At 41.5% G+C, this 15,791-nt stretch overlaps 1 protein-coding gene across 17 annotated transcripts in view; it reads right to left on the bottom strand.

Annotated features, from left to right (window-relative positions):
* Positions 1-15,791, bottom strand: part of NPAS3 (neuronal PAS domain protein 3) — a 914,130-nt gene that overhangs the window by 30,110 nt on the left and 868,229 nt on the right. For all 17 annotated transcript variants that reach the window (XM_080673292.1, XM_080673302.1, XM_080673301.1 and 14 more), the window contains one exon: positions 857-1,050. In XM_080673292.1, the coding sequence (XP_080529418.1) occupies positions 857-1,050 (194 nt within the window). The remainder of the gene's footprint in view (positions 1-856; positions 1,051-15,791) is intronic.

Here is a 15,791-nt window from a genome sequence, read left to right as displayed (position 1 = left end):
TAAAAAATTTGGCTCTCAAAAGAAATTTCCATCGTTGTATTGTTGATATTTGGCTCTGTTGACTAATGAGTTTGCCGACCACTGGTCTAGGGGGCTCTGATTCTCATTGGTTCCGTATATGTACTGTGGACTAAATGTGTCTCCCCCCAAATTCATATATTACAGCCCTTACCCTCACTGTGATGGTATTAGATGAGTTCATGGGGATAGAGCCCCTGTGATGGAATTTGAGTCCTTATATAGAGAAGAGCCCACAGCTCTCTGTCTCCCTGCGTGAGGACAGCAGAAGGCAGCCGTCTGTAAGCCAGGAATAGGGCTCTCACCAGGAATCTAACCAGCCTACACTTTGACCTTGGACTTCCCAGCCTCCAGAACTGTGAGAAATACCTGTCTGTTGTTTAGGCCACCAGTCTATGGTGATTTGTTATAGCAGCTTCAGCCTGAGCCGATGAAGGCAACGTGCTTAATGCCTGCATGTGTGAACACTGACCATCATGAGTCAGGAAGAGAGTCTGGCTGAGGCATCACTCCTGATCACCCTTTACTGCATCATTTTCCCAATAATGTCTCAGTCTTGCTCTCTCCTTGGATTTTTGGGCAAAATGGGCCTTAATTATAGCACAAAGATGTCTGGGTATCCCAATTCATTCCATTGTTATCCCCAATGCAAATCAGGGCAGCAATGCACATTTTAAATAAAAAACATGTTTGGTATCAGTCCAAGCATCCATTAAAAATAAGATCAGGATTTATAATGAGCCTCATTGGGAGAGTAAAATCCTGCAGCCTGCTGAAAACACCAACCCTCACCAATGCACAACATACAGCAGGGCAAACGGAAACAAAAACCAAGTACCTATTTTCACAGTAAATGATATTGAGGTCCATATTTACTCGAGTGACGAACATATGGCAGTCGATTCTGACTTCATTGATTGTAGGGGGAGGCAAGGCATGCGCCACGACCACGAGACCCATGATCTGGCTGGGGATGGTCCTCCCGTGGGACAGTGACACCCGCAGTCGTAGCCGGCCTGTTATGTGGATCACCTGTAACAGAGCAGTAAGTACAGGACACAGTCACATTTACATCTGGGATGTAACAGTGTTTCTACTGAGAAATGCGAAATTACATCTGGCACAGCCAATATCAGCTTTTACCTTCTGTAATCATAATGGCTGTCGAAGAGTCTCCGTGTCCTCAAGGCAGGTGACAATAGAGAAATATTATACTCTGAGGGATTAAGATGCTATGCTGTTGCTATTTTTCAGGCTCTTTTATTTATTTATTTATTTATTTATTTATTTATTTATTTACTTACTTACTTACTTACTTACTTACTTACTTACATTTAGAGGAAGTTCGTCAACCAGCTAAAATGACCAGAAAGTTGAGCACTGAGCTTCGAAGGAAACATTTGTACGATCAGCCCTTGTTAATGGATGATGTCTGTTTCTCTCCAAATCCACACCGAGTGGGATTACATGGCCAACTCCTTTCAGAAGTGTGGCTCAGAGCTTTCCTTCATTTGGGGTTGATATTGCAAAAGGCCAAAGACTCCATGAATAAAAGACTCAGTGGGGATGACATGAATGCACGCTTTTGAGCACAGAAATTCATAGGCAATACTGAATAACCAGTAATACTGTGATTTACTGCCGTGCCCATAAGGTTGAAGGTCGGAAGATTTGGCCCTTCTTCCCTTCCTTATTTCTTGACCTCCTCCTGAGGAAGGGTTAGGAAGACTCCCACCATTTAGGGGGCTCCTTTTGGTCACTTATGCAGAAACAGGAAGGAGAATATTGGGCTATGATTTTCAGTTTGTTAGCCCAAATATGCACTCGGTAGCCCAGGCCCCTAGAACCAAACAAAAGGCATCTCTTGAAAAAGTTCCTTTGCATCTAAACTGTATTGTAGAAGAGCCAAAATGTTAACTTCATTAAATGATGTTTTGGGGAAACAAAATCATGAAAGGATGGAAAGTGGAAAGGACTTATGTGGCTGTGCTTTGGAATGATGGGAGCTGGGTGTGTGTGTGTGGGGGGGGTGGGGCGGGGTGAAGACTCTGTGTGTGTGTGTGTGTGTGTGTGTGTGTGTGTGTGTGTTCTAGCTGTGTCCCTAGGACTTTGCTGCAGTGTGCAGCAGGTCGTGGAGGCCATTGCTGCGATGCACTGGAGCCGGAGCTCAGGGTAGTGGCTAACCAAGCTTCACAGGCGGTTTGCCTTTCCAAGTGCATCCCTTTTGAGATTTTCCTTTTCCGTCTTTGCCATAAGGAACTGAGGTGGGAAGCGGTTTCTGGACTCCCAGGAGCACTAAGATCTAGCGTCTGCTCTCCTTCCCAGGGGCTTGACTGGTAATTCCTTTCTCATTTTGTTTTTGTTTCCCTTAAGTTATTCAGCTTCCCAAAGCCAGCCACACTGCTGTCAGTCAGGGGGCAGGATCAAAGCTTCCGGCTGCCCTGCGAGTCCTGGCTGTTCTGCATCCTCCCTCTTCCCTGTCCCCCTTCACGTTGTGCCCCGAGCTGTCCATCTGGAAACGCCAATGAGGAGGATTATTTAGGTTATTTTAGGAGCAGTTTTTCGACCACCCATATTTGAAGTTAACTAAATTCATACTTAATGCATCTTTGCTTTAAGCTTTGGTCAGACGAGCTACTTTATGAATACTTGAAAATGTACCTAGAGTCAAGGATGCTAACACTCCATCACAGACACATTTTTTTTTTTTGGCAAGACCTCATGAACTAATAAAGAAATAGCTAAAAGAATGGGATTAACTTCACAGGAGGAGTGTCAACAGTTCCTGGTCCTCCTCCTAGCCAGGCTTATATAGATGCTCCTTTATCATTATCTGTCTTGCACTCTCAGGAACACGCAGCTTCTTGGAAAAACACAGATCTATAAACGCTCAGGAAAACACACACCCAGAAATGATATGCTAAATAAATCCCTGCTTGGTGTTCTATTTGAAAGTGATTTATCGGTGACTGGGCTAGAAAACATTTTGGGGAGACAGACAGGCCACTGGGCTGAGCTGTCTGCATGTCAGATCTCCCGGGCCTCCATCTCCAGCTTTGCCGATGGCTGCGGAGGTATCGCTGGGGATCACAGTTGGGTCCAATAGGGTCTAGATTTGCCATTTGCTCATTTCATTACCCTGGGCAAGTCAACTCTCTGCATCTCAATTTCATTTTCTGTGAAATGGGCATAATAACTATTCTGCAGTTATGTTATAAAAACAAAAGGAGATAATGGAGGGTATCACTCTCTAAATTGTAAAGAAATCTGCAAATATCACTATGACTCTCTTGGCCTTTAAAAATATCAACTGGATAATAAGGATAAGAAGCAATTATTAATTTAATCTTGAACAAAAGCCTGGTAATGAATTATGAAAGTTTATGACCCTTTAAAATAGTAATATTTGGAAGAAAATTTTGGAGGGTCTATTTTAGGTCCTTTTCCCTTCCATTTTTTTAGGTGAGGAAAGAGATTCTGGAAAGTTCATCCCCCGTGTAGAGTTATCTGACTTGGAAATGGCAAAAAAGAGCCTAAATCCAGGTTTGTATGTCTTGTGTGTCATTTCCCATTTATCCCTGTATACATTTTATGTGCATATTCATATTGATTGGAACATTATGACAATTTACTGCCTTCAGTAATCTGTGTATAAACCTTTAAATAGACTTCACTTATAACCAGAAGCTCAGGTAATTTGAAAAGTCTGAGAAATAGCACAAACTAAGAAGAAGAAAAAGAAAACGAAGAAACTTACTAATGTAGTAATTAAATAGTTGTCAAGAAATGTCAAAGAACAATCAGAGGGTGTGTTTGTTCATATGCGCATCTGGGGGTGAGGGAGGGTGGGAATGAGTATGTTAGGTCACATAATTAACTTTTTGGTTTTAAATTGATATGTTTTTCCGAATCCATTTCATGATGCCAACAGTTTCCGCACCCCCCCCCCCCCCCCCCCGCCATGTGACAGGTTATGTTCAAATTGTAGCACATGTGAAACAGCACCTATCCAAACACGTAGATTGTTGTTTCACTTGGCAGGTGCTTTTAAGGAAGGAGATGCAGAGGAGGGAGTCTGGGTTCCAGCCCTGCCTCTGACACCGCAGGGCACTGCAATGACTTGCTTCATTCCTAGGCTGGCGTAGTAGAGATTAAACCTAGTCCCATGGAGAGGATAAGTATTCCGTAAAGGTGTTCATTGTTTTCTTAATAAGACCAGCAAAGGGCATTTTATTTTATTTTTAAGTTTCTAAAACATATTATGTACAAGGGAACCTTGCTATGTGCCAGGGAATAGATCAAGATGAATGAAATGTAAACATTTCCTCAAAGAGTTGATGGACTGCAAAGTGGGAGTAGACATATGTAATCACCTGTAGCGTAGTAACATTGGGAGATGACACAGTGACTGAGCGAGAGAGTAGTTCTCCATCCTGGTTATGTGGCAGAATCATAGGTGAAGCTTTGCTAACACGTGGATTCCCAAGTTCTATCCCCCAGGGATTCAAGTTTCTTAGGACTGGGCTGGAGTCCAGCATTTGTTTTGAAAGCTCCAAATGTGATACATCCTACTGGAGAATAGGTGGCTTATGGGTTTGGAGTTACACCACTGCTTCTCAATCTGCCACACAGTGGAATACCAGGGAGTCTTAAAAGTCCCCATGTTCAAGCTGTACCCAAAAACAATTAAACAGGGACCTCTAGGTCTTATAGGGCTGCTGAGAGGATTCAATGAAAATGTATATAAAGTGCTTATGTATATATATATATGCCTGATAGACAGTATATGCTCAACAAGTACTACTTTTATTAAGTAACAACTATGCTCCATAAGAAAGGTAAAGGATAAGGTCTTTGGAAATTCAGGGTAGCTAGAAATACTTTTGACTGAATAGATCAGGAAGGATATGTGAAACTGGAATTTGAGTACATTGTTGCCATAAGATATGGTCATGGAATGGTGAAAGGGTTTTTCAGATTGAGAGAAGAGCGAGAACAAACGAATATAAAAGGGAACCTATTGTCACAGGAGCAGTAGGTGTCAACAGGTGACGAGACAGGGATGGACCCAAATGGCAGGTACAGGTAAAGCAGTAGAGACTGGCAATGGGAGCTGCTGAGAAGAGCTAGCACCATGATTTTGAGCCTGTCTCATAGGGTAAGGAGGAGGAGGATGATGATGATGATGATGATGATGATGATGATGATGATGATAGGCTGCATGGTAATTGGTAATACAGGAACTACCAGTGTGTGGGTATGAGCAGTGTGGAGACAAAGATTTCCCTGTGGACCTTGTGTATTTGAGCCTGGGGTGGGGTGGGGTGAGGGGGTCCTAGCCAACGTGTCCAGGGGATAGTTGGAAAAAGGAGCTGCATACTTAAGAAATGATAGTTGAAGGTACAATTTAGATTCTTTTTTTTATGGAGGTGATAGTTAAAACCAGGAAATTCAGTGGAATTACTAATGAAGAAAACAGATGAGAGAATACTAAAGGCATTTCCCCCTACTGTACTGTAAGTACCTGAAGCCTAAGGCAACTTACGTTTTCCTCTAGGTTAAGGTTCTCTTGCTCTATAATAATTACTTTTGTAAAAAATATAAAAATTTCTCAAAGCTCTAAAGTCCCCTTTTCTCCACCTACAATTCCATTCTTATATAAATGCCAAGCTTGTTGCCAGTCCCAGTGGTAACATCCAAAAGAATGGGATGGCTTATTTATCAAGTTAAGTGAGTGAATGGAAAATGATTTTGGAAAAAAGGGGGGAGAAAAATGGCGGCGGAATAGACAGACGTGTTCCGAGCCTTGTCCCGGAGCAGAAAGAAAGAACAGCTGAGGGTCGCACTAGGAGTGTTTGTTGGCAAGTTGCGGGACAGCTGAACTCCAGAAGAAGGTGGGAGACTGCTAGACGGGGTTCCCCTGACCTGGCAGCTCCCACTGCGGCTGGGTCCCCTCCCGGAGCTGCGGGCTTGGACAGCGGAGTCGCCGCCATCTGGAACCAGAAAGTGGAGCTTATCGGAAGCCTGAGAATCCACAACTGCGGCACCCACGGAACAGCTGCGAGCCCCAGAACAACGCTCCCCAATTGGCGCAAACACACGGGTTCAGAGGAGCTCTACACTCCACCACGGAAAGGAGAGAGAGAACTACATAACCAGACACCCAGAGAAGAGAGACCATGGGGAGACAAAGACACAGCCCGCATATGAAAGAAAAGCAGGCATCACCAGAAAAGGAAGTAAACGAAATGGAAGCAAGCAACCTTCCAGAAAAAGAATTCAGAAATATGGACATAAGGTGGCTGAAAAGAATGGAAGACAAATTCGACAATATGAGCAAGAACCAAGAGGAAATGAAGAAGAACCAAGAAGAAATGAAAAATGACATCGCTGCTGTAAAGAACTCAATAGAAAGCATCAAGAGTAGACTAGAGAAGCAGAGGACCACATCAGTGAGCTAGAAGACAAGATGGGAAAAAATACCCAAGTAGAGCAATTTCTAGAAAAATAAAATTAAAAGGCAGGAGGAGAGCCTAAGGGAACTTTGGGACAACACGAAACAAAACAACATCCGCATAATAGGGGTTCCAGAAGGAAAGGAAGCTGAGCAAGGAATAGAAAACCTATTTGAAGAAATAATGACAGAAAATTTCCCTGATATAGAGAAGAAAAAACCCACACAAATCCAAGAAGCTCACAGAGTCCCAAGCAAAATGAACCCCAAAAGACCGACGCCAAGGCACATTATAATTAAATTGGCAAACACCAACGACAAAGTAAGAATCTTAAAAGCGGCCAGAGAGAGACAGAAAGTTACATACAAAGGAACCCCCATCAGACTAGCAACTGATTTCTCAACAGAAACTCATCAGGCCAGAAGGGAATGGAATGAAATATACAAAGTCATGCAAAGGAAGGGTCTGAATCCAAGAATACTGTACCCAGCAAGGCTGTCAATCAAAATTGAAGGTGAAATCAGGAGCTTCACAGACAAAAAAGGACTAAGGGAATTTATTACCACCAAACCAGCAATGCAAGAAATGCTAAAGGGTCTGCTGTAAAAAAAAAAAAAAAGAAATAGGAAGCGAAGAAGGAACACAGGTGTAAAGAATAAGAATGGAGACAAATAAGTACCTATCAATAATAACTTTAAATGTAAACGGATTAAATGCCCCAATCAAAAGACATAGGGTAATGGATTGGATAAGAAAACATGACCCATTTATCTGCTGTCTACAAGAAACCCACCTCAGAAAAAAAGACGCACACAGACTGAGGGTGAAGGGATGGAAAAAGGTTTTCCAGGCAAATGGAACTGAAAAAAAAGCTGGGGTAGCAATACTTATATCTGACAAATTAGATCTCAAACTGAAGGACATAACAAGAGATAAGGAAGGCCACTTCATAATACTAAAGGGAGCAATCCAACAAGAAGAAATAACTCTGGTAAACATATATGCACCCAATACAGGAGCACCCAAATACATAAAAAAACTCCTGGAGGATATCAAGGGAGAGATTGACAGCAATACAATCATAGTAGGAGACTTTAATACCCCACTATCACCATTGGACAAATCCTCTAAACAAAAAATCAGCAAAGAAACATCAATCCTAAATGACTCACTAGACCAGATGGAATTAATTGACATCTTCAGAACATTTCACCCCAAAGCCACAGAATATACATTCTTCTCAAGTGCACATGGGTCATTTTCAAAGATAGACCATATGTTGGGACATAGGCAAAGTCTCTTCAAATTCAAGAAGATAGAAATCATATCAAGCATCTTCTCAGACCACAGTGGCATAAAACTGGAAATCAACTACAATAAAAACAACCCAAAGAAATCAAACACATGGAGACTAAACAGCATGCTATTAAACCATGACTGGGTTACCAGAGAGATCAAAGAAGAAATAAAAAACATCATGACAACAAATGACAATGAAAACACTACAATCCAAAATCTATGGGACACAGCGAAAGCAGTCTTGAGAGGGAAGTTCATAGCTCTACAAGCCTATTGCAAAAAACAAGAAACAGGGGTAATAAATTACCTAACCCAACAACTCAAAGAGTTAGAAAAAGAGCAACAAGAAAAGCCCAGTGTAAGCAGAAGGAAGGAAATAATAAAGATCAGAGCTCAGATAAACGACATAGAGACCAAAGAAACAATACAAAAGATCAACAAAACCAAGAGCTGGTTCTTTGAAAGGATAAACAAGATTGATGAACCTCTAGCCAGGCTCACCAAGAAGCAAAGAGAGAGGACCCAAATAAACAAAATCAGAAATGAAAGAGGTGAAATAACAACAGATCCCGCCGAAATACAAAGGATTGTTAAAAAATACTACGAACAACTCTATTCCAACAAACTGGACAACCTGGAGGAAATGGACATATTCCTAGAAAAATATAACCTTCCAAAACTCAATCAGGAAGAATCTAAACAGCTCAATATGCCAGTAACTATGGAAGAAATTGAAGCAGTCATCAAAGAGCTTCCGGCAAACAAAAGCCCGGGGCCAGATGGCTTCACAGGAGAGTTCTACCAAACATTCAAGGAAGAACTAAAACCTATCCTCCTCAGACTATTCCAAAAAATTCAAGAGGAAGGAACACTTCCAAGCTCCTTCTATGAAGCCAGCATCACCCTAATACCAAAACCAGATAAAGACAACACAATGAAAGAGAATTACAGGCCAATATCCCTCATGAATGTAGATGCCAAAATCCTCAACAAAATTCTAGCAAATCGGATCCAGCAGTACATCAGAAAGATCATACACCATGACCAAGTAGGGTTTATCCCAGGAATGCAAGGATGGTTCAACATCCGAAAATCAATAAATGTGATACATCACATAAACAAATTGAAAGATAAAAATCACATAGTCATATCAATTGATGCAGAAAAAGCATTTGACAAAATCCAACACCCTTTCTTGATAAAAACTCTCAACAAGGTGGGAATAGAAGGATCATACCTCAACATAATAAAAGCTATATATGATAAACCCACAGCTAACATCATACTCAATGGGCAAAAACTAAAACCATTTCCCCTAAGAACAGGAACAAGACAAGGATGCCCACTCCACCACTCCTGTTTGACATAGTACTGGAAGTATTAGCCATTGCAATTAGACAAGAAGAAGAAATAAAAGGCATCCAAATTGGAAAAGAAGAAGTAAAGCTGTCCTTATTTGCAGATGACATGATATTGTACATAAAAAACCCGAAAGACTCTATCAAAAAACTAACAGACTTAATAAATGAATTGGGCAATGTAGCAGGATACACAATTAACGCCAAGAAATCTATGGCATTTCTATACACCAACAGTGAACTTACAGAAAGAGAGACTAAAAAAGCAATCCCATTTTCCATCGCACCAAAAAAATTAAGATACTTAGGAATAAACCTAACCAAGGAGGTAAAAGACCTATATGCGGAAAACTACAGGACACTGAAAAAAGAGATAGAGGAAGATGTAAACAGATGGAAGAACATACCATGTTCATGGATTGGTAGAATCAAAATGTCCATACTACCCAAAGCAATCTATAGATTCAATGCACTCCCCATTAAAATACCAACAGCATATTTCACAGACCTAGAAAGAACTCTCCAAAAATTCATCTGGAATAAAAAAAGACCCCGAATAGCCACAGCAATCCTGAGAAAGAAGAATAAAGTAGGAGGGATCTCAATACCAGATTTCAAGCTGTATTACAAAGCCACTGTCCTCAAAACAGCCTGGTACTGGCACAAGAACAGACATATAGATCAATGGAATAGAATAGAGAATCCAGATATCGACCCAAACCAATATGTGCAATTAATATTTGACAAAGGAGGCATGAGCATACAATGGAGTCAAGACAGTCTCTTCAATAAATGGTGTTGGGAAAATTGGACAGATACATGCAAAAAAATGAAACTAGATCACCAACTTACACCATACACAAAAATAAACTCAAAATGGATACAGGACTTAAATATAAGACGGGAAACCATAAAAATACTAGAGGAATCCACAGGCAGCAAAATCTCAGACATATGCCAAAAGAACTTTTTCAGTGATACTGCCCCTAGGGCAATGGAAGCCAAAGAGAAAATAAACAAATGGGACTACATCAAAATAAAAAGCTTTTGCACAGCAAAAGAAACCATCAACAAAACAACAAGAAACCCCACTGTATGGGAGAACATATTTGCAAATGGTATCACTGACAAAGGTTTAATTTCCAACATCTACAGGCAGCTTATACAACTTAATAAAAGGAAGATAAATGATCCAATAAAAAAAATGGGCAATGGACCTAAATAGAATCTTTTCGAAAGAAGACAGAAGGAAGGCCAAGAGACACATGAAAACATGCTCAAAGTCACTCATTATCCGAGAGATGCAAATCAAAACGACAATGCGATACCATCTCACACCTGTCAGAATGGCTATCATCAACAAATCAACAAACGACAAGTGTTGGCGAGAATGCGGAGAAAAAGGAACCCTCGTGCACTGCTGGTGGGAATGCAGACTGGTGCAGCCACTGTGGAGAACAGTATGGAATTTCCTCAAAAAACTGAAAATGGAACTCCCATTTGACCCAGTAATCCCACTCCTAGGAATATATCCTAAGAAACCAGAAACACCAATCAGAAAGGATATATGCACCCCTATGTTCATAGCAGCACAATTTACAATAGCTAAGATTTGGAAACAGCCTAAGTGCCCGTCAGCAGATGACTGGATCAGAAAACTATGGTACATCTACACAATGGAATACTATGCTGCCATAAAAAAGAAGGAATTACTACCATTTGTAGACACCTGGATGGAATTAGAGAACATTATGCTAAGTGAAATAAGCCAGTCAATGAAAGAAAAATACCACATGATCTCACTCATTTAGGGATAATGAAAAACATTATAAACTGATGAACCAAAAGATAGTTACAGAGGCAGTAAAGCATCAAACAGAGTGTCTAATTACAGCGGTAAGGTTAGGGAGAGGTGGGGGAAATAAGAGATCAACTGAAGGACTTGTATGCATGCATATAAGAGTAACCAACGGATGCAAAACATTGGGGGGTGAGGGCAGGTATGGGAGTGGGGTGGGGGGGGGCAATGGTAAGATATGTTCACATATAATACCTTAATAAAAATTTGAAAAAAAAATGTATTAAAAAAAATAAATAAAAATTAAGATCACAGCTTGGACTAGTAGCTCAGTTGGTTAGAGCATTGTCCTGATATGTCAAGGTTGTGGATTTGATCCCTGACCAGGGCACATAAAAAAAGTATCAACCAATAAATGCATAAATAAGTGGAACAAAAAAAAAAAAAAAAAAAAAAAGAAAATGATTTTGAATGTAAATGTATAGGCCCAAATACACATATTTTGTGAAGAGCCATTAAAACTATACAAATAACATAGCAGCTTTAAAATGAAAGGAGTAGTGTGGAGTAGAAATAACATTGAATTGGGAAACATTTGCTTTCAGTCCTGGTTCCGGTAGCCTTGGCAAGGCCTTTGGCTGAGGCAGCGTTTCCTCAGATACGAAGTGCAGGCTAAAGAGCAGACAATCAGACCGAGGGTTTCAATAAGTTTACTAGAGAAACCTATGACCGAATGCTCAATAGGATGGCCCTTACTCCATGGTGGGCTGGGAGTTTGAGTACAGCTGCAAGTTAATAAATGCAAAGTACACTTCAAGAATTAAACAATGGGATTTTTATGGGTCATCGCTGAGTTGGAGCAATGCTTTTGTTTTGGCCGATACCAGGCGAAAACTGCCTCTGTGTTCTAAAGGTTCATCTTAGTCTGGTCTTAAATCTGATCTACACACATTCTTCAAAATCGATTTCTGAACTGAGGGATTCTTCGTCCCTGAGCTCAATTCTGTATCAGAACTCAATCCTCACTGAGCTTCCTTTCATTGTTCTTGCTTTATCATAAAGAGCTATACAAAAATGCTAAAGCCCATATTTTTCTAAACCCCTCACACAGCACTGCCCAGATGTCAGCCCCAGTGAAGCAGAATGCACAGGATTTCTGAGCTGAAATTCCACCATGTTTGTTTTTTTTGTTGTTGTTTTTGTTTTTTAATAAGAACCTCCAAATTGCCCTAACTGGTTTGACTCAGTGGATAGAGTGTCGGCCTGCAGACTCAAGGGTCCCAGGTTCGATTCCGGTCAAGGGCATGTACCTTGGTTGCGGGCACATAACCGGTGGGGAGTGTGCAAGAGGCAGCTGATTGATGTTTCTCTCTCATCGATGTTTCTAACTCTCTATGCCTCTCCTTTCCTCTCTGTAAAAAATCAATAAAATATATTTTAAAAAAAAGAACCTCCAAATTAACATTATTCATCAGTCTCACATTGAAGAAATCATTGTTGGACTTTTATTTTTCTTCTCTGCTACAAGCTGATGTGCATGAGGCTCTAAGTCCCTGTCCGAAGAGTTCAAGTTGAGTGTGGGAGTGTTAACAAGCCACTTTTCTTAGACAAATGTATATTTCTCTTCCTGCCACATGCTCCTTTCAGTTGTCTGTTAGTGACAAACACTTAGATGTGCTCCACTAATATCTTCTCATGAGCAAGCCCATCACAAAGACCTTGATAAAGCCTCCCCTCTGACGATACTTAAAGAAGGGAAGTCCATGTCAGAAAAAAATGCATCTGGAAGCTATCCTCCATCTTTTAGGAAAAAAAAAATCTCAGTAATGTGGAACGTTTTCTTTATCAAAAGGAAGTGCTAAGTATTATGTGCATTATTTTCCACATATAATGTAAAGGAGAGAATAGGGCTAAGCAAATAGGGGCACAAAAATGCTGCAGGCACGAAAGAACGATGGATTCCCTGGCTTTAGAGCATCTTCAGAGATTTTTCACTTGTCCTTTAAGGGAATCTAAATTTACCTTAAAAACCTTAGCTTCCTTCTGGCACTCTTCTCTTTTTTCTTTTATTCCCTAGTAGAAGTCTGTTTTAGCATACAGATCATCAAATCGCTAGCTCAGGAGGGAGAGCCAGCTAATTATTTCTAAGCGATGGGGGCTTTGAGGTGGCCCATAACCTGCTGACAGATAAAGGCTTATCAAGGTCTTCTAAGCTTCGACATCTAGCCTATAGAGTAACAACTTAATCTAAACTAGCCTGAGAATATCAGCCTCATGCAAATTCCTTCATGCAAATTTTTAGGGATTGGGTTTTCTGAGATTTAGACCATATTGATTCATAGGTTGGAGAATATGCCCTAACAGGTCTCTCTGTCCCTGACTGTCTGCCTCCTGCCTCCTAGGTCTTTGCACAAGGCCTGGAAAAAAAAAGAGACCCGAGACCAAGTACTTATCCACAGAGGCAAGCACTACGCAGAAGAGGGCTCATAACTGAAGAATACCATCTCCCTCTCCGGAATCTCAGATTTTATTTCTGGAAACTAACTCCACTTTAGGGGACTTTGTCATAATTCACAATGGGACTTTGGCAGCAGGGGATTAAAAAATGACCGAAGAGGGAAAAGTTGATTTCTAAAAGCAGAGGTGAGATTATGGGGAGGTGAGATTGGGGGGAAATGAGGCTTGGCAGGGAGTGTGTGACAGTGTAAATCTCTTTGAGGTGGTTACCAGCTCAGGACCTCATGGGTGGTGGCAGTCTTCCTAGGAGTTTGCCCCTAAGCATTTCCTAAGGTCAGGGATCTTCAGTATTGCGCTGGGTTGATGGGAGCAGGATTCAGCACTTACGGGTAGAAGACCAGCAATAACTAGAAAGGAAAGGGTCTCAGGGTCTCAGAGGGCTCAGTGTGAGGCCAGCTCTGCTAGTGTAGATGGCTGGGTGCTGAGAAGCTTCCTGGCCAAAATTAAGAAAAAGGAACCCTGGTAGAAGCCAGTCCTTTTGGATAAAACGACTATACTTAGTTAATTCCCAGGGACTTGTGACCTTCCATTTGGTTTGAATGCTTGGTGTGATTCCCGAAAGACTCAGTGAGCACTCCAGGAAACAGACAACCTGAGGCTGTAGGGAAGGGCGTTCTGTGGACAGCAGAGGAAGGGAGGAAGCCGGGGCTAATCTCTCTACTGCCACTGAGACACTAAGGTCCTGACGGAAACAGACCCACGCCCACGCATGCATTTGGGCATTTCTCCTCTTGTAGATGAAGTCCACTCACTCTGTACAGTCCACAAACTACTAAATGGCTCTGGTACCTGAGGGAAAACATATTGTGTTCTTTAATAGGCGAGCTTAAAACACTTCAGGCTGATATTAAGGATGTATTTTAAACAAAAACAACTCTAGGGTTAGTGGTTCTTAAATTTGAAAGTGCACAAGACTCACCTGGGGAGCTTATTGGTAAAGTGGATTCTTAGGTCCCACCCCTCCCCCCAATTGCACATTATTTACATCGAGGCAGAGACCTGGGAATCTGCATTTCACCACTGCAAGTGCTTTGGATGCCAATACAGAGCCATCCTTGAAGTCTGCCTTAGGGGCCGGCCATCCAGCCTTCCACCTGCAGCTTCCCCTTTAGAGAGCTGAACGAATAGATAAAGATGACCTAGAACTTCATCCCAGACTGCCTCCTAAAGGAGCAAAGAAAGATGAACATACATTTACATTTCACTCTGGACTGAAAGAATCCCTACTCTATAGAGCACAAGCCATTGTCTCCATTCTTTGGAATGGAAGCTCGGGCAATAAGCTGGAACCCTGGCCTGATGTGGGATCAGGGCGTGTTTTCTGTGCGCAGGGCCGCCCGAGGGGGCCGCCTGGGAGCCCTGTCAGGGCTCCTTTATTTGTGTAATGGTCTGCTTTCTCTCAGTGGCCATGCCACGGTGGCTGCACTGCGGTGCTGCAAGCCTCTTGGGGGAGGTCGAGCTCCGCCAATCCCCTCCCCCTGCCCAGCCAGCCTCTGGCTTAGCTCCTGATTAATTCAGGGGAATCCTGGGAGTTTAACCCTTAATTTGATGGCTCCAGTGAGGAGCTGAGAGATCGCTGGTAATTTATCACCCTGTGTTTATTTTTTGGTGTTTTTTTTTTAATATAGAAACATTTTCTAAGGCAACAAATAAAAAATTATTTTTAAAAACCGCATTTAAAATACATTAGCTACAGCATTCTATTCTGACATGACTATATCCTCCAAACATAACAATTACTTCTCATCCATCTCTGTTACCACACTTCAAATACAGAACATTAAAAAATAGAACCACAGTTATAGCCTTAGCTTCTCAAAATGTGTCTGGACTCCATATTTGTTTCCTGTTCCCTTTGGGGAAAATCTTTCTTCTACCAAAGATAAGTTTCTTTTTAATTTAATTTAATTTTTTTAATTGTTTGAAGTATTACAAATAGTAGTACATATGTCTCCCTTTTTTTTCCCCCATTGACCTCCCCCCGGCCTCCCCTCCCCCCCAGTACATGCCTTTACCTGCCGCGCCCCCCCCCCCCCAGTGTCTTGTATCCATTGGTTATGCTTATATGCATGCGTACAAGTCCTTCGGTTGATCTCTTACAGCCCCCCCGCCCCCCGCAACCTCCTCTGCCTTCCCGCTGTAGTTTGACAGTCTGTTCAATGCTTCTTTGCCACTGTATCTATTTTTTCCCCATTTCTTTCCTTTAAAAAATCTTGCCTCTGCAGACTAGAAATAAACATATAATAACAAAAAATGTTTGAGTCCCAATTTCAATGTCCAACAGTTCCGAGACCCCGTTTCAATGTCAAACAGTTCCTTATGTGTACATGTCAGCAATGATATCTG

Source organism: Plecotus auritus (assembly GCF_963455305.1).
Source record: "Plecotus auritus genome assembly, chromosome: 1".
NCBI lineage: Eukaryota > Metazoa > Chordata > Mammalia > Chiroptera > Vespertilionidae > Plecotus > Plecotus auritus.
Note: the sequence above shows the minus strand (reverse complement) of the source record. Positions and strands in the feature narration are given on the sequence as shown.